This window comes from Lates calcarifer, linkage group LG17 (assembly GCF_001640805.2).
Source record: "Lates calcarifer isolate ASB-BC8 linkage group LG17, TLL_Latcal_v3, whole genome shotgun sequence".
In the NCBI taxonomy this organism is placed as follows: Eukaryota; Metazoa; Chordata; class Actinopteri; family Centropomidae; genus Lates; species Lates calcarifer.
Genome location: NC_066849.1, coordinates 2368015 through 2388683, shown reverse-complemented (window position 1 = coordinate 2388683; position 20669 = coordinate 2368015). Strand labels below are relative to the sequence as shown.

The window sequence follows — 20669 nt, the reverse complement described above, 5'->3', positions numbered from 1 at the left end:
TATTATTATTATTTTTTATTTTATTATATTATTTTATTAATTCAACAGTTCAATTCAATAATTTGATCTGTAAAGTGTTGGAAAATAACAAAATAACCAATAGTCAAAAACCCAAAGAGATTCAAAACAAGAAAATATGAAATAAGAAAAAGCTAGAGCACAAAATTTAACTGATAAATAATACATCATTAAAACCATTACTAGTCAATTAAGCAACTAATGTTCCAGCTCTAGTCACCACAGACCATAGAAAGTTTTCTTAGCACTGAACCACAAGCTTCTTAGTAACCACACACATGCAAATACTAGTTTTGCACATACCAATGCTTTCTCACAGTATTAGGTAAGCTGGGTAGTCTCTGAGGTCATTAACATGGTAATGTGAACTCAGCCTGTTTGGTGGGTTGTGATGTACCTTATTTTACTATACATATTTAATGTACTAAAATATGCATGAACCATTAAATAAGTAATGTTTTTATCTAGTTATTATTTATTAATCTATGTATTATCCTCAGTAGCATATTGCATGTTTTCCTTTGCTATGTTTTTGTCTTTTTTTCCTGAGGCAAGCTGATTGATGTCAGTAATTCTTTGATAAAGGCTTCAATGGGTTTGACACAGGCCAGTCCAAGTCATACAGGCTCTTTGCTTCCATACAAGAACTTGATATGGTCAGCTGCAGACAGTGTGTCCACAGCCCTTTGCCACAGCCACAAACTGTTCCTCTTGTCTAACCAGACAATGATTCAGAGGTCTGATCATGAACGCAGTGAGCTGAGTCATTCTATTCGTCTCCTCTATTTAACTGCCACCTTATAGCAGTGAGGGTATTTGTGGAACACTGGACTGGTACATCTAGTTCCTGTGCTGAGACGCTGATGTGAAAAATAATGTTTTTTTTTGTTTGTTTTGTTTTGTTTTGTTTTTTGGTTGTATTTTATATTAGATTTTCAGCTCATGTTTAATTTTCTAATTGATTCACATCAATTCATTAACTGTAGCTGTGGTCAGTATGACTTATACAACAAAATCTGAGAAACCAGAGAGGATATGAGCTTAGCAGAATAAAGTAAACTGTATAACCTGATATTGGATCAGTAAGTTGATTCTGAATTGGTAAAGTCAGGAACAGACTAAAGGGGCACCACAGTGGTGCAGTGGTTAGCACTATCACTGTGACCTATCCAGGGTGTACCACCTCTGGGACTGGCTCCAGCCCTCCATGACCCTCAAAGGATAAGCAGTGTAGATAATGAATGAATGAATGAATGGATGAATGGATGAATGGATAGATCGATGGAGGACAGCATATGAATTTTCTCAACAATGGGCAGAGGCTAGCTATTCCCCCTGTTGTCAGTCAACTAAGCTAACACTGATTGGCTGCCGCCTTATATGAGACAGGCAGACGTGAGAGTGGTATCAGTCTTTATAGCACTTGCCATGATGTTAAACTATTGCTGTCATTTCTGCTGCTTCTCTTAAACTAAAGCAGGATGTTAAACAGTATTTTAGTGACCAAGTGAGAATACAGCTTTTGCTCTGCAGTGGAGAGCACAAGTAGCTACAGTAATGTAAAGTAAGACCAACAAGAAGTCAGCACTTTTATTCAAACAGCCAGAGTTGCTAATCTTTCCTTAAACAAGAACACAGTGGTAACTTTAAGTATAAAGGAAGGCTTGACCTTGAAATTAGACAAAGCATTTGTACAAACCTGGGTTCCTCCTTCCTTTCAGATACCCCACAACATTGTAGATTCTCTTGTAGGATTGCTGGTTTCCAACAGTCAGCGTAATCTTCTTTCGTTCTAGGAAAAAGAATGAAACAGACTCTGAGATGAGGTACAGTGGGAAGATGTTTTTGAAATTCCTTTCAAAATGATCCTAAAAATGACTACTCTTGGCCAACAGAGTGGCACAGGAATGAGTCCTAAAATCTGGAAATAAGTTAGCATTTTAGCACTACACAGCTTGTCGACGTCATAACGCAGCACACAGAAACTGATCTACACACCAGTCCATCTTTACAGCCTCATTACGCTTATACTCACGCTCTTTCAAAAAATCATAAAACTTGTCTTCATTTGTGAAGAGTATCTCGCAGAACAAAATGTTTAAGTAAGTCACAAACTTTTGTTGGTCACAGAGATTATTTTCTGTCAAAGATGCTAGTTGGGAAGTCATGTTTTCACATTACTTATCTACTACATAAACAGCAGCATATCCTACTTGGAGACAAACAAGCAGAAATCAGAGGAAAGGCATGGCAAGCAATTTAAGTGTCATCCACAAGGTATGATTGCTCAGGTTAAACATTCTCTCAACAGGATAGTTTTAGGCAGTGTTGACTGATTCATTCATTCTACCAGTCACCTATGTCACAATCTGCTCCTGTTCTCCTCTGTCTCCCCTCCTTTTCCCAGATCTGCCTTCCTCCACTCACCCACCAGATGTCCTCAGACTTTCCTCTTTGTGCTCATTCACCTGTCTGCCCTGCCCATCCACACACCTGTTGTCACTCCCCAATCAGCTTTGCAATCAGCTGGTCTCCCCCAACCAGCTCTGCCAGTACTTGTTCTAGCCTTCGTCCCCACTCATTGTCACATTGTCTGCTCACGCTCCCTTGTGTTTCCCCTTTGTGTTCATGTTGCCAGCTTGTATTTAAGTCTGCCAGTTTGTTCATCTCATCTGTCTATGTGCCTGATTTGTCACTATTAAAGTATCCGTACCACCCTGCCTGTGCTAAACCAGCAACACTGACAACTTTGGCCCAAATTCTTTGTTTTTGGTGATAGTTAGTGATTTATATTTCAACCTACAAAACAGGTTTATACAATACCAGATTTTTAACCAAATTTTAGAGGAAACATAATTGCTATCTGGATTACATTCACTGGCAATGTTTATTTTTTTCCAAAACAGAAAAAGTGATGATTGGACCAAAATTGTCATGTGACACTCACTGTTGGAAGGCAATAAAACAGATGTGATGTTACAAAATATAGAGATTGTTGTCATGATGGGGGTATCACAGTTCTGCCTTCCCAAATCATGATACAATATTGTGGACATGGTTTCAGTCTCAGTTACAGAATCCTTACAGGGAGACAGAGCTACATATATATTTGTAGGATACACAAAGAAAGGAAGAGAAGTATAACAAAATGTGTTTACAGTGATAAGAGTTTATCATAGGTTTTCTAGTTACAAACAGATCAGCTAGATTAGTTGACACCACCAACATAATAAAGTTCATGTGCACACTTGCACACTCTGTTTCTTTCATTCAGGGTTCTTCTGTCTCACACTCAGGGAATAATTGGAGTATGACAAGAGGATGAGGGTTGAATGAGAGCTCTAATTACACACATGCAAAAGCTAATTTTTAAGAGGAAACCACTCTTCATAAGTAGTCTGTGTGTGCATTGTCTCAGTTTTCTAATTCATTTAATTCCAATCTGGGTATTGTCAGTGATGCACAATAGGGAGCCAGTCTGTACAATACATCACCAAATCTATGCAGCCACTGAGTGTGGTGCTGTGGGAAAATCAAGGGTTCTTCTTGTAGGGAGCAAGAATTTGTTGTTCAAATGTCACAGCTATCTGCCCTTTTCAAACATCATGTTTAATAAGTGAGTTTGATATAAGACATGGTTGTTACTAGGTAACCTGAGTCTATAGAATGAATCTTCTGCAAGGCATATATTTTATTTTTTTTGTCCAACTCTTCTAATTATTACAGTCATCTGCTGTTTTACCAAGAGATCAGTTTGTTTGGGAAGTACAGTATTATGACATAAAGGTGTTTCTGTCATGCTATCTAACCCCTCAGTTTAGAAAGAGGAGTGAATATGATGATAGAGCTTTCTGTTTATGAAAAAGTATCTGTAATGCAATGTGTATGCTAATTGGTTAATGGGGTGGCCAGTTGGCATGATATTGGAATAATTACAGAGTCCATTTGTGTTTCTCTTTGTTCTGATCAAACTGTTCCCGCTTCTGTGAGTGACTGTGTGTGTGTGTGATTTCTCTGCATCGCTCTTCGCCAATTAGAGAACAATGGTGGTGAAGGGTTGCTTTAATAATAATTATGTTATGCAGTCACTTGAAAGACACACAACAACCTACTGAGGTCTCGCTCCTTTTTTGTCTGTTTTCACACATTCCCTCAGCATTACAGTTCTCCACAGACCTTCATGTCTCATTGAAAATGTTGATTCTTATAATGGGCACTGCCTTCGTCCAGAACATAATGAGGTTAATTTGAACATATTTATATATTAGGGGCAGTGCACATGAAGTGAATGGTAAACCTTAGCCACCTGATCATTTGGTTTACACACCATAGCCAATAGAATAGAACTGTTAAAATCCATCATAAGGGAAATGAGCTTAATGATGCATATTTTTTTACATAACATTACCACCTGTCATGTAATGTTCTAACCTAGCTTGGGACCGTCTCTTCCAATTCAAGCTTGATGTGCCAGAATGAGAAGAAGAAGATGCTTTACCATAAATGTTTTCAAAAACTGTTACTTTCACATGAGAAAAGACTCGAAAGATGACTGATTGGGTGGTTTGGATTACACTGAATATGCTGAGTTAACATCTACATTTCTTAAAAAGATCAGCACATAGCTGTTTCCCTAACCATAAGCTTAAGCTTTTCAATGGGTTGCATCCACAACTGTCTCTATTGTGTGTAGGAGTAGTAGAGATCTTGCCTTAGTTCACTGCACTAACTTACTTTCTTACTCACTTACTGTTATTCCATTTTCCTTGATAGAAGGCCAGAGAGTTTCAAGATTATATATAAAGCAAATATAAAAAAAAAAATAAAAAAAATAAATTAACAGTTCTTTCCAGGAAAGATTTTGAAAAAAAAAAAAAAAATACACACAAGGACATACATATTCAGTATATGCTCATAGAATATGTAGGTGACCCATACACATTCCTTCTTACTGCAAAGTGCCACCTGATGAAACGAGCTAGTATACTGAATGTTGGCTATTATTCTATGACATTTAGAGCGGGAAATGGTTTCAAAACTTGCGAAAGGGAATGCATTGAGCTCATTTTTTTTACATTTAATTTTTGTTTGATGTTGTTGTTGATAAACACTGATAGTACCTTCACATTCTCATCCTACTGTTAAATTAACCCTATAAAGAACAACCAAGAACAAGCACAACCAAAATGACCTCAAACAGAAACAGTGTCCTTTATGTGAAAGTCTGAAATTCAAATTGCCTGTCACAAAGACAGCAGAAGAAGGCCACATTTAAACACACACACACACACACACACATATACTGTACAGTGCCATACGATGCATTTGAGAGAGCAGTCACTGGATATTGTGTCTGCCAGCTCTGCTTCCTTGCTGGACAGCTGTGAGCTCTAGGGGGGTTGATGGCTGGATATCTGAGGGAAATACAGATGAGGTGCCAGTAAAGATGTGAAGCAGGGGCTCAAACTGTGTGTGACAGAGGTCCCCTGCCTACAGCACCGCACTACAGCATGACAGCCCACTTTTCCAGCTCCACTCCTGGCCTTCATCCCTGCCTGCCCGCCTTCCTGCTTGGCCCCTTGCTCCTGTTTAATACATTATAAAAATTCACTGCTTTCTCTCACAGGCGCCACATAACCCATTTATCACTTTTGACATTGGCACAAATGACTTTGGCTAAAGAGCAGGGATGGAACATGTGGCCCGTTTGTGTATTCAATCCACAGACGTACGCAGCATGAGAGATTTGTCATAGAGTAATTCTCCTTCATGATGAATGGGTTTACAGATAGGGCTGTTTCTACAGGTAAGAGGTGACTCTGAGTTAAGTTTTGGGAGATGATGAAAATATTCAAAGGGACTACAGTATACGTCTGATTTTTACCAGCTAAATGAAATGTGAAAAATGAAAGCAGGTATTTCCATAGCCCCTCTCTGTGTGTTTGTATCAAAATATAATTTAATAATTTATATAGTAAATTAATTGTAACAGTGAAACAGTAAACATCAATAGTAGGATCTGCCTAATTTCACCAAATGTATCAGACACAAATGAACTGTGATGTGCCCAACAGTGCTGCAATGTCCCAAGTATGTTCCACCATTTTCTCCTGGTACATTTCATGACTTCCCCTGAAAGCTACAATGTGACAAAGTGGTTAGACAGGCTGCCTCTCGTGGACACAGGTCCCCCCACTGCGCAGCCTTTCAGTCTCTGAAATAGGCCCTTAAACAAGATACTTAACCTCTGTCTGCTCCAAGAAACATCACCCATGACTGACCCTGAAAAAAGAGAACTTTCTCTAACAAGTCTTGTGCCAAAACTACAAATAATAGATCATGTCACTGCCTTTCAAACCAACCTAACATGACTGTATCGCAAATTATATCTATCTCTATCTGTCTATTACATCTAAATAAGCTATCCCTTTGTTTAATTTGGGGAATTGGTTAGTTTAATTACTTTTTCTTTTCTTAACAGATAAAAAGATTGATCTATCAATTTCAAAAATGACAATCTGTGGTTTAAGGGGAGGTTACTTAACAGTGATTGTGCACTGACCGTCCAGATATGGTTCCATTGTGCCTGTAAAGGTCAAAACCAATAGATACCAATAGACAGAACATGTTGTTTACAGCAAAAGTGTTTCCCCTGCAAGCACACAGAATTTCTAGCAGTGCCTTGTTGGTGGGCACATTTTTTTTCACCTTGGACCAAACAGGGCCAGCTGTTTCTCTAAGTCTTAATGAAAAGTTACCTTTAAAAAAGAAATAGTAATTCAGTATTTTAAAAAGGGGGATCACCTTGTAAAATTGACAATTGATTGACAATTTCAAAAAATTATTCGTCACAACAATCTGAATCGGTTTATGTAACACCAAAATAATAATATCTCTGAAAAGAAAATGCATTTCTACCTCCATACTAAGGCTGAAGGAGGCAGCACACCACATCAGTGTATCATATAGATAGATAAGTAAGATGTTGTTTTACTGGTCTAAGCAACACAAGTTTTTTTTCTGCTAAGGAAATTCTCTTGTTTCTTGCTGGAATAAGATCGACAAGGAGCTACTGACTGTAACAATAGTTGACATATTTTAATGAAAAATAAAGTGATGTTTGCATTCAAGAAGGTACTGGATGTAAAGAATAAACCCATTTCTTTATGATGATTTTCATCTAAATATTCATTAGTTTTGCTCCCATAAAAATCTTCTACTGTCTGGCACTGCCACATACACTGGTATTAAGAATTCTGGAACACCACCTGTTGCCACAAGAAATGACTCACATTTTGCAATAAGCCAAGCTGATTTTACCACCCATGGACCCATACATTTAAAACAAAGTGCCACCTAATGAAAAGAGTTGATATATAATCATAGAGTCTAAATTCAGAAGCATCTTAGTGCCATTCTCTGCAGGGTATTAAATGCAGAGTTGAGGAGAAAAATCACTGAGTGAATGTGGGGAACCTGCACACAGCAATCAATAGTGGTGTAATTAAAGGGCCTGGGAGTCCTTTCTATAAAGCCATTTCAAGTTGTTCTGCTTCGCTCGCCTCTCCCTCCACAGCCTCGCAATGTAATTGCCACGGAAATTTGTTACACTTTTGGCATTTGTTCTGAGTGAGAGAGACACAGAAAGAGAGAGAAAGAATTATGTGAGTTAAAATATTAAAAGTTAAAGAAGACAAAGAAGGAATTTAGGCACAGTTGAGTTGTTGAAGACAGATTCTTCAGCTGTGGTCTTTCTACAGTATTAAATGATTTAAGATGAATGTGTGGTGTGTGAAGATATATCTGATGACATTACATTCTTATGTCCAATGTATAGCCAAGCAACCAGTGATACTAAGACAACAGTGTGCTTAAAAAAATTGTGCTTCGACCTCAACCCCATCCAACACCTTTGAGTCCATCAGTGTGCTTGTGTCTGAATGGGAGCAAATCCCTGTATTTCACACAAATGCACAATGTTCATGAAATGTGTTAAGTGCAGCTCAGTTCATCTGAAGGGTAATTTTTAGGAGCTGAAAGAAACTTTGGCAACTTATTTTTTATTGTCAATAAGGTCTATCAGAACACCATAATTAACCACAAATAAAAATTTAATAGTTGTAGATGAGCCAACTTACCCAATCAAAAGCTTAAGTGGTGGTTTATGATGTGCAGGCAGGATAATGTGACTGTGTTACGCTTCCCTTAGTCCCTGCACTCTTTTCATCAGCACACCCACTACTCACTTTGGTGAAGCTTCTGAATTCATGTTAGATAAGATGGATGAAGATACCTCTCACAGCACAGAAATGTGTGTGCATGTTTATGTCCGTGTTTAGGTGTGTAAATGGGTGTGTACGATCAGTCAGTCCTGCCAGGGTAAACAGGGGCTTGCAACACGCCTTAGAGGTAGTGATGGAATAGCTTGGTAATTGTCTAGTCAACAGACAGACCACTCTGATAGAGTCAGAGCCAAAGCCCCGAGGCCTGATGGGGACAGGGTGTGTTCAGTGAATTAATCAATCTATAAGAGCTGAGGAGATGAGAGGTGGACATGCTCTGTCAGACACACACACACACACACCCACACATATAAAAACAGTCAAATACATGACAAAAAAAACACATGATGAGCAAATTAGCATAAAAGAAAGAGTTCTGTAATACTCAACTTTGCAAAAAATGGAGGCGCAGACACATCAATGGTCAGCTTACAAATTTGGATGTGATTGCTTGTTGCTAGCTGCTTGCATACAGTAGATACCATTTCAAAGTGGGAGTGGGAGATCATGTGTTGCTATGTGTTGAGACAATCTTAATTGGTGTTAAGCAGATGGATGCTAAGTAATTAGTAAGGTGCCCTATGAGCCACATGTATGTTTTATGTATGATAATAATTAATACAATCAAACTAATTTGTCGTGAGCAGGAGTCTTCTAAAAGATCCAATACCATCACCTTGAAACCACTAAAAATATGTATATAGGCCAAAAAAAGTAGCAGTAAAGATACACAGATTTACACACACTCACACAGCGTTCAGAGTACTGTGTGTGTCATCTCCGTAAGGTCTGGCGATCTCCATGGAGGCACCCCGAGCAATTAACCAATGGCCAGCCAATATAGCCAGCCTTAATTGAATGGGAATTAAAAGAGAAAAATACGGAGAAAAGGAATTAAAAAGAGAAAAAAAAATGAAAGGAGGCAGACAGATGGAAACAAATGATAGTGGAATCCCAAGAGTGGTCAGAGGTGCAGCCAATCGATTGGAGACAGATTACATCTCTCTCGCTCTCTCTCTCTCTCTCTCTTTGTCTTCCCTTTTGTCTATCTCTCTCTCATGCCCACTCTCTCCCTCTTTTGAACTCATTTGATGTAATGGAAACACTTCAAAAAGGAGCCTACCTTGCAGAACCATTGGATGTACAATAAGCTCGGACTACACAGATGCCTCTCTTCAGAGAGCAGGGACAGTCTCAGGACACACACACTCAAATTGTGCTCTCTAAAACCAGCCAGTGTCCCTGCCTGAACTGGAACAGCATCTGACCCATTATTTAGATCAGGTGACACACAAAAAACTACTTAAAAAAACAACACTGATACCTCTGAGAGACCCCAGAACCATTAGATAGACAGTAAACCAGGATAAACTGAAAGTACTTCAGAGATTATACAATCCAATAAGTGGCCAAGAGTGACGAGCAAAAGATGCTCAAAAAACTATTTTACACCAAAAAAAACCTTAAAATCCAATACCACTGAATTTTTCTGAAATAGCACTAACACCATGAGCTTAAAGCTCACAAATGAAAACAATAGTGGGGAAAGAGTGACACACACACATGCACAATCAACCGCTTCTGCACTGAGGGATCAATTGTAGTCATGTCTGTGGTCACTGGTTTTTGGGGGTGCATCACTGATTGTGTGACACACTCAGGCAGCATGGGCGCATAACGTGTGTCTATGTGTGTGCATGTATGTGTGTGACTGTTATCTGTGCAACATGGGAAACAGCAGAAAGCAGTGTTCCAGTCAATGACCACCTGCTTGGATTTATTGGGGAATAAATGGAAATGGACAGACCACACACACATACAACGAAGAAACATGCTGGCAAGAAGAAATGACGAGTCCCTTAAATGAAAGACAGAAGACTCAAAATGAGGGAGAGAGAGAGCAGAGGGTGGCAGTGTGGTAGAGGCCTGCAGTGAGGATGCAGAGTTAAGAGGGGATTTACACTCTTAAAAGTAGGAATTACCCCTTAATATTGTACCCATCTCCTCTCTCTCCTTCTGGTCCACACATATACACATATTCTGCCTAACCACACACACCAGCATACACAGTCATACACCTCAGTACACCAAGGCTACTGTCCCCGTGGAACAGTATCTTAAGGCATGGTGCCAAAATTGCAAGATTTCACTAAGCCTATAGAATTATGGTAAAACAATGGCATAGACAAAAAGTGACAGCACAGTTGGTAGACAAATGCTGAGGATCTGTATAGACTTTATATATATATATATATATATTATATATATATATATATATATATATATATATATACACACTGTATATATATTCTTCCACTGTATTGGAGTGGTAGCAGAAATCTCACAGCCACATCAATGTGGTTAGACACCACTAGAGGTAGGTGAGAAAAAATGCATTTTTGCACTTTGGTTGAGCCAGCCCTTTAAGTTATTCCTTCATCATCTATTTCACCTTCTTCACCTCCATTCTCTTTTTTTCCTGCGTGGCTTCATCCTTCTCTTCTCTCTCTATTGTTCTACCCAACACTCTCCTGTTTGAAGATACCCACCACTTCCCTTTTATCATCTATTCATCGCTTTCTGGGCAAAGGAAATTAAACTCTCACTATATATTTATTATCTTTCCTTTTTTTTGCTTTTGCCTTTTTGTTTTCCAGATATTCCCTTCTCTTGGACTTAAAAAGAGACAAACCTTTGCTGGTAAAGGCACTGCACTTGCTGATTTCTGTCTTCCTTTGTGTCATTTTTTCACAAGCATTTTATGACCAATTTTGCTGAGGTCCAGTAATGTCCTGCCCCAATTCCTTCCTGTTTTAGTGCCTTTCTTTGCCTTCAAGGGCGAATGTGGAAACAATCACCAAGAGCAATCATAAGAAAGTATCTTCTTTATTTAATCTATCTATTCATTCTCCCTTTGAATGGAGTAAGGTCCTGGTGGTAAGAGCTTGTCCCTGCATCTCTTCTCTCACCTCATTCACAATAGATTAATTAACAACTGCATCTCATTTATGATGACCTGACCATGCGGTGCACCCAAGAGTCAAGTCACATTTCAAGGCAATCAAAACTATACTGCAATAAAAATAGTTCAAGTAATTAAACAGCACAAAATAACAAGAGCAAGGACGACGTACAACTACAATAAAATTTGGAATGTAATAAAAACAGGGTTAGAGAGCAGGCCTATATATAAAGTTCTTATGATTGCTAATCTTTTTGGAGGCTTTTTTTTTAGCTTGCACTGTATTGGGTGAGACATGAGATAATGGAGTGAGAAAAACATTCTACACGAGTCACTGACCAACCTGCTGGGCGACAGGTACAACTGCCTATAACATATAGACTGAATCTTATCTCTGCATGCCTCCTTACCTTTATTCCTATTGCTTTTCCTTTATCCGCATTTAGGGTCAGATATGGGCTTTTGAAGCTCAATACCAAAACACTTTGGATTAAAGCTGCTAATAGCTTCAAAAGAGTGGGGAAGCTTTTGAAGCAGCATTCAGACACTAAGGAGGCATTAAAATTGAAATCCAGGATAAAAATATCACCACTACAACTATAATTACTATGTTCCTATTACTTTGTACAGTTTATCAACAAGCCATTTGAATTAAACAGCAAAATAAATGGTAAATCCCCTCTATAATGTCAAAGTTGAAGCCTCACATTGCATATAAGAAAACAAGTAAATCAGTCTAACCTCAGTCTGCCTCTATCACTTATTCATCCCTCCCTCTCTTCTCCAGATTACGGCAAAATGACCCCTCTCCTTTTTAAGGGAATCCTCTAACCCCACAGATCACTAATAGCTTGTGTGATAAGCACTTACCCCTAATGTTCACAACATCATGTTCTAGCTGGACTGCAACTCCATTTTATGTAATGTGTCAATGTCCACTGGACATGTGAGACCTTAGGTCTTTTGTCATTACAACTCTCTCTGAAATGTGCAATTCATTTGTGAATATATCTGTATATTATTTAGCATTAATGTACAATGTGGTGCAAGAGGCCTGATTCTCCACTATCTTCTGTTCTGCCTGAACTTCCTCATCCTACATGGCTGCCTTTTTCTGCCAAACTGAAGTATTGGAGATGGAGTACATACAAAATAAAGGACTAACATCGTCATGCCAAAATGAGCCAGGCTGCTCTAAACTGAAGCCATCTGCAGCCTCGACCCCCTCTCCTGTGTGGTGAGCCCAGCTTCCTGTTGCTCATGCATACATGCGCTGTGGTTGCCCGAGCAACTGACTTAATGCTGTTTGTAGAATGTTGTCATATTGTTGGTTCAGTTATTGATCACTCCCCTGACATGTTTATTGTCATTTCCCACATTTGCCTATGCCCTGCTGTCTTGTATATTTCACCAATAGTTTGAGAGAGCGTTTGTCATGCCTCTGGTGTGTGCAAAAACTGGAGTACCTAAAGTTCACAAGAACTAGAAAGACAAAGAAAGTGAAGTTAAAACATGCTGCTTCTTGGGTCAAATCTGTGACTCAGCCAAGCAGTGAATGCTGGAGATTCCAGGTTATGACCTCCATGAGTCATCATACAGTGTGGTGATGCAGTGTGGGTGGGCAGTGGTAGAGGTGATCCATTTAGATGGAACGGTGTGATGCAAAATAACAGCTCAGACACTTTATTACTGTCGTGAAGTGCTAAACCTACAATTGAAACTTTTTTTTCATGCAATGAAAAAAAAAAATCAATGCCACCTCTACTAAAAGTTGTATATGTCTGAATTAAGGCTACAGCTTGATTAAACAATTTCTAGTTTTTGTCAATGACATTTCTGAAAAGTATGAACAATACCTTTCAAATATTCTAAAAGTCCAAATGACATTTTTACAAATTTGTTTTATCCAAGCAATGAAAACACAAAGATATTTAATTTACAATTACATAAAACAGAGAGAAACAGAAAATCCTCACAGGAAATATTTTTACTTGAAAAATGACTTCAGTCATTAATCAATCATCACACTTCTGTTGATTAATCAGTTAATCAAATAATAGTTTCAGCTATAGTCTGCATCAAATATAAGAGTGGTATTTTTAGAGTAACTATAGACACATGACAGTGATGACAAGCCCTGGTACTGTCCTCAATGTGACTGACAGGGATCCCTACAAAGCTTGTAACAGGGTTGCAGCAGGAGGACAGATGATGATATAATCAAGACTGATATCATGCCTGACACTTATTAATTGAAAGTATTGAATTTGACATGTTTGCACAAATAGACACAATTAGAATTACTTCCTGTTTCTTTAATCCACTCATCCAACCTTCACCACTTCGTCCAGAATGTGGTGGCAGCAGGCTCTGCTAAATAGTCTAGACATTCTCCTCTCCTGCCCTACAGCTCTTGGTGGGCAACCCCAAGCCATTCCTAAGCTTAATATGCACAGATACAGAACTTGTGCATACCTCCTTCCATTTGGACATTTCCAGAATAAATCCTCAAGGATGCATCATAGTGACCTAAACTGGCTCAATTCACTACAAACAGCTTTACTCTAAACTCCTCCTGGATATCTAAATTCCTCAACTTATGCCTCAGGGTGAGCCCAGCCGCCCTGTGATGGAAGCTCATTTCAGCTGTTTGTATCCACTTTTCAAACTCATGACTGACCACAGGTGAGGATTGAAATTTAGACTGGATAATGGTAATGGACACATTACATAAAATGGAGTTGCAGTCCAGCTAGAACATGATGTTGTGAACATTAGGGGTAAGTGCTTATCACACAAGCTATTAGTGATCTGTGGGGTTAGAGGTTCCCTTAAAAAGGAGAGGGGTCATTTTGCCGTAATCTGGAGAAGAGAGGGAGGGATGAATAAGTGATAGAGGCAGACTGAGGTTAGACTGATTTACTTGTTTTCTTATATGCAATGTGAGGCTTCAACTTTGACATTAGACACCAGTGTTTAATTCTTACTGATATTCAACATTAGTTTATTTTAATCAGGACCATAACCAAGTGGTTACAATGTTAACTATGAAGATAAAGGGTGTCTCCTCAACAAAATAGTCAAGGTTAAAACTTTTACATTAAATCAAACCACATTTGCTTAAACCTTACCATGTCATTTTGTACCTAAGTCTGACCAAACCTAAATTGCAGCAGTTTTGGATTGTTAACAGTTTGAGAGGGCACTGACATTTGAGGTCATATATATATGTAGAGGGGATTTACAATTTATTTTGCTGTTTAATTCAAATGGCTTGTTGATAAATTGTACAAAGTAATAGGAACATAGTAATTATAGTTGTAGTGGTGATATTTTTATCCTGTCTGGTAAGTAAACAGCCTCACCCACACAGTTTCTTCTTCATCCTAATAGTTCTGTATAACACCTGTATCAGTGAAGAGACAGCACAAATCTTCCTGTCAGTCTTATGCCCCACATGAACTTCACTTAAACCATGCACAGAACCACACCTTCACTTGGGGTGGCAGCTTGGTCACAATTCCAAAGGAGAAATCTATCAGTCTAATACATTTTGTTGGCTCAAAGCAGATACGCAATCTTCTGTGCAGATGCCTTTGAGTTGTAAACAGTTCCACCAAATAGTGATTATTCCCTATAAACTTCTCACATGGTTTCATTTAAATAAATTACCAAATGATCCAATATGTCACTAAAAATTAAAGATGAGGGGAAAAAATACAAAAACTGAAAACAGATTTTTGAGTCAGAACCAACGATCTCACAACCCTTCAGATTTATCTGGTGTCCCTGTTGATAACTACTACTACTACTTACTTAACTACTTAATTCCATTTGTTATATATATAGTATATATGAGATAATATATAAAACAGAGCAAACCAAACCAGTGGTGTCCACAAAACACATTTAGACTGAACAGATGAATTCCCTTCATGCTATAATAGAAATAATACTACAGAACTATGTGTACGTATATAATTGTAATTATTCATCAATTATTATGTAGCTCAATTGATAAAAATCTCTCATACTTGTGAGAATATTACTGATAATGAGGCTTGAGCACCTCAGTACCTGTGTTGGGAGGCATGGCCAGAGGAATACAGGAGTCTCCCTGCACTGTGGATGGAGAGGACAGTAATGTCTTGGCGAGGATGGCAGAGACTGGCTGAACCAACAGAGATGTCAGACTTCCTCCAGCCTCTCTTGACACCCCAGCTGGAAAGAAATCAAAATACAAACAGAATCAGTGGAAATCAAGGCAAAAACCAGAGTGACAGGAAAAGAGTCAGAAAAAAAGAGACATGTAAACACTTAAAAACTGTCAGTTTCCTGTTGTCCTTGGTAATTTCAGTTCCTCTGTTACATAGCTTATATGGTAATATGGTTGTATGGAAATCCTCAAGGTTTTGGTTTGGTTCTCCTTCTGTTTCCTGTGCCAGTATTTGGACACAGTGTCTTTTATTCTTTGTTGTGGCAGCTAATTGTATGTAGCTGTAAAACCTTGTAAATACAAATTATGCTCTCTTGTAGAAATGCATCAGTGACATCAAAAATTGATCTGTAATTCTGAATACTATACAGTATGTACAATAAAATGTGAGTAATATTGCTGTACTGTATTAGACCATCAGTAAGAAATTTAGGGTTAAATTTTGATCCAGTTTTGTTAGTTATGTAAAAAAAAAAAAAGACATACGTGTATTTAATCAGCTGAGAAATATATGACAAAAATATAGGACCATGGGAGTATAGTAGTTTGGGAAAACAATATTTTCAGTTGAGAATATATACAAGGCCTAATGAAGCAGTGTGTTGTCAACAGTTAACAGATATAGCATTTAATTGATTAATTTACACAGCAGACATCCTAGCACCAACTGGCCACAATTACAGCAATACTTAATTTAAATGACACAATAAAATAACAAAAATGTAATGTATTCTGGGATATGATCAGGCTTAAGTTGTTTGTTTGTATGTTGTTTATTTCATGTCTTGTCCCCTTTCTCCTCCATCCTCTAAATCTAGTGAACTGACTGCTGAAGTTTCTCTCATGTGCTAATATGGAGACTGAAGTTTCTCTCATGTGAAACCATTCAGCCAATAGCTGGGCATTGCTCAGGACAACAAAGATGGCTGTACTGTTTGATTTGCCCTCATTAGGAGAATAAAATTTGCTTCCTAATTCTTGCTTCAGGTCCATGATGGGTTCACTTTATAGCATTGCAATGCCAGTCCTACCTACCTGAGATACACATAACATGTACTGCATGTGAGTAAATACACTGGCCTACAGTAACAATATACAATACAAATCAAAAGGCTAAAAGGAGTACAGCCACTGCTTCACTGCTGCCCAACTATAGTTGCCATTGATGCTTTGGTGTGTAATCAATATCAGGCAACTCTGCAGGAATTAATGTTTTGCTGCCTTTTAGGAAAGAAGGTAAGGTAATGCTCACACCTAATCTGTTTGGTTCTGTTGGTAGGACTGGTATAAAGCCTGACAACTGAACTTTAGTCCAGACCAAACAACTATAAAGGTTCAAAAGAGGGTCTCAGTCCATTTTTAAGTCTGAATTTGATTTCCCCATGTGGATTCTAACTTGTGGATATGTGGACTTTGCAGGCCATTTACAGACTGTTATCAAGGATCTGACACATATTTGAACTACAGTTATTTTTCCAAATCAAAACCATGTGCAGCTATATCCAAATGTTATCTCAAACAAGCCTTGAGTGCTTTTAGCAGACAATCTTTGTACTAACAATAGAAGTCACAAAAGTTGGGTTTTACCACCTCCACCTGAAGTGGCAGATTTTTCACATACTGCTGAAACACAATGCAGCTAGAATGGAGGAACACTAAACCTGAAAACCTGAAAAGACAAAAAAAAAAAAAAAAATGTCATACTCTGTAAAAAAGGGTGATTGGTGATTAAAGGACTCATTAGCTATATTCCCTGTTAAATCATATCATCAATGCAAGTATCTGTTACGGGAGGTTAAGTCCAGATTGTGAGACTGACTTGGGAATCACATGGTTATAGCTTATGTGGTCGCACATAATGTATGTTCTGCAAAGAGATTTAAAGGAGACACGCTTATTCAGAGGCTCCAGCCCCCCTGTGACCCTTAACAGATAAGCGGTATAGATAATGGATGGATGGATGGATGCTTATTTGGACTGGGACCAACAAATGGACAAACGTGTCAAAGTGGGAGATCCATCAATACAAGCTGCCCTTTAATAGGTAGACAGACACCAATGATGAGATATAGAGGTATGTATTTACTGACATTTGCAGCTACAAATGAACCTAAATTGTCTAGTCTTAACTAATCTGTATATCAGCAAAACCTGTATCAGGTACACAAATGCTTGCAATTTCCCGCTTTTCTTTGTCTTAAGAGATAGTAAACTATTTAAGCATCTTAGGGAAAGTAAACTATCTGTGAAACTTTGGGTTTTGGGCTTTTGGTCAGAAAAAAGAAGCACTTTAATTATATTATCTTGAGCTGTTGGAAAATTGAGGCATTTTTCACAGTTCTCTAAACATGCACACAAACACTCACATACAATCTCCCAAGGGAAAATCAATGAAGGAAATGAAAACTGGTTTCAAGTATCTCTCTTTGACAAACAGTCTTTGTGATTCCTAATGAGCAGTTCTGGTTTACAGAGACAGATTGGATGGTGGTTTCAAGTGTTCCAAGAAACTTCAAACCTTTCTTAAAAAGGTCAATCGCAAAAGGCTGCTGATTTATTTTTTATTTTTTAATGTCACTTAAGTTTTGCACCACTGAAGGACAAGGTGACAGTGAGCTAGTCTGTGTAAGGCCCACATTTGATAAGAGACATTCTGATATCAGCCTTGTCCACTATTAAAACAATGAATCAATCAATGGACTGGGAAGAACATAGCCCAGAACCACTGTCGCAGGTCTCTGTAGCCTTTGCTGAGGAAAAACTAGCCAACATAGTCATAAAATGCACATTGATTGAGTGGCAAACCAGCTGTTGCTTTGCTTTTTATCATGTAGTCATAAATTGATTAACACTTAACCTTTCTATTGTGTAAAAAAAAAAAAAAAAAAATCGATAGACAGTACATAGACCAGTCCCCTTTACAAACAATCCAGTATGTATGTCCATCAGTGTGTGAGATTTCACATTTCACAATGTCATAGTAGCTTATATACAAAGATTTTCAGTATTTTGAAATAAAGCAACTTGCTGGAAACCTATAAAACTGTATAAAACTATATACTGTTTAGAGATGAATCTGAATGTGACACATCCTTGCAATGCATGATTATTTTTAACCATATGTCACACCTTTGGTAGACATCTGTCAGCTCTGGGTATGACACACAGCAGCCATAGCAATGATAATACTAAATGAAGTATAGAAATATTTTGTGTTTGTTTTAGGGTCTGTGTAGTGACATTACTGTGCAGCTGTTGCAGTGTGTGATATTGCTTGCTGCCATTGGTTGAACTGATCACACAAGAACTCAGGGAAAAACAGAGAGTAAAGGGAGCAAAGAGAAGAAATGCAGCAAACCAGAATTTGTGTATGTGTATCATTTCATTCAGAGACATGTTTTTGAATTAAGTTGGTAGCTAGAGACAGCATATACAGATGACCTATCAGACATAAACTAGCTTTATTGACAGTTTATTTTCTAAGTGTCCCTTTGCCCCACCACAACACCACATTTTATAGCATCCTAATATAATTTTACAAGACTATTATGACACTGCCCAATGTTTTCAGGAACTCTCTGTAATATCATATCTAATTGCCAGGGTTAAGGAATAAGGAAATTGCTGACTTGGAAAATAAAGTGCATTTTCTTGCCCTTTGTCATAGTTAGACTCCGACATTTTCACAAACAAACAGCTGCAATCAGCCATAACCAAGAAAGTCATAACTCATTACAAAGGCATGCATCCTTTGTCCCTAATATCGCATTTCCTCAGCCAGTTGCCTCTTGTATACCCCATTAACTTAAGCATATTGTTACTTTTCTGCTTCTCTTGCAGCTGATCCATACTTTGTCCAAGTTTGTGAATAATCTATACACTACCCTTAGCCATGAGGACAAGTTCAGCAACCCTTGAAAAATCCCTTGTGGTTTCTTTGAACCAAATTTCTAGTCAATAGCTTTCTGTGGATGGTCTACAGAGTGTCACAGTGGCATTCCAGCTCCTCAAGATGATTAATAATCCATGAACGAGATGGGAGACAAGACAAGGGAGGGAGGGAAGAGAAAGAGGTGAGAAGAAACAAGGAGGGGAATAAAGCAAAAAGAATAGATGACAGGGGAGATCAGGAAATGTTGGAGACAATCAGTGAAAAAGATGGCCAGAGAAGAGGAGAGAGTTATGAGAGAGGTTAGAGGTGAAGAGAGGGGATGTGGCAAGAAGCGACAAGTGAGTAGAAGGTCGAAAGAAGACAAGCAGAGGGAAGAGGACAAAAGAGATGAGAGGACTTGAGAGGTTGAAGTAGAAGAAAGATGCAGAGCTTGGGTAAGAAAAAGGAAAATATTGGGAGACAGTGCAAGAGTAAAGTGAAGAAGGAAAAATAGTGTGGGAGAAAGTGTGACAGCAAGGCTAAAAAGTACAAAATGTTAAGAACTTAGGGAACAAGCTAACTGAGAAATAACAGACAACTGGTAAAATGCTGATGACTACTTCCCAAATAAGATAAGATCAAGACCAAGGAATACACAGGCAGATAGTAGGACTGCAAGATTACTGGTCAAAATGATAGTTCAATGCTTCATTTGTTGTTTTTTTTCACATTAAATAAACAGAGCACTGCTTTCCATGTTGTTCTGACATGCCAGCTCCTAGATCATAGCATATTTTAGGGAGTGCTTGATTTGATATGCAGCAGACTTTTCTATGAGCGGCAACGATTGCATGCTTTTAACTGTGAGAAGCAAAAATTGACGATTAATTGTGTATGCTTAGCACATTGTTATAACTTATATATTGGTCATTATTTTTGATGCCTCTCAAGTTGTACATGATTCTGATTGGATATAAGGATGCTTCATTTCTTTCCATTTTTATATCCACCCCTCTAAGGCATCATCTTCTCAAACTGATTGACGCTGTAATGGGACAGAATAAAACATCTGGTCATGACAGTATTTGTTCAGCTACATTTATTCATTGGTTCTTGGAGGTAGCAGTCTTAGTCATTTTTCCCCTTATGTGACTCAGGGTTAGAGCATTTTTATGGCTTGAATCAGCATGAAACACTCTCAGATTCAATTGTCAGTTCAAAAAATAACCGTTAAAAAATATCATGTTCCATGATAAAAAGCCAAAGGTACAAACATAATATTCATAGGGAAAAGGTTAACTACACTGTGTTTTCTTGGCT

The 20669-nt window shown here is 38.2% G+C and overlaps 1 protein-coding gene across 1 annotated transcript in view; it reads right to left on the bottom strand.

The window, feature by feature from the left end:
- Positions 1-20669, bottom strand: part of LOC108878813 (inactive N-acetylated-alpha-linked acidic dipeptidase-like protein 2) — a 330935-nt gene that overhangs the window by 133050 nt on the left and 177216 nt on the right. The window contains exons 11-12 of the mRNA XM_051077222.1: positions 15340-15483; positions 1718-1810 (exon numbers count right to left, since the gene is read on the bottom strand). Of these exons, the coding sequence (XP_050933179.1) occupies positions 1718-1810; positions 15340-15483 (237 nt within the window). The remainder of the gene's footprint in view (positions 1-1717; positions 1811-15339; positions 15484-20669) is intronic.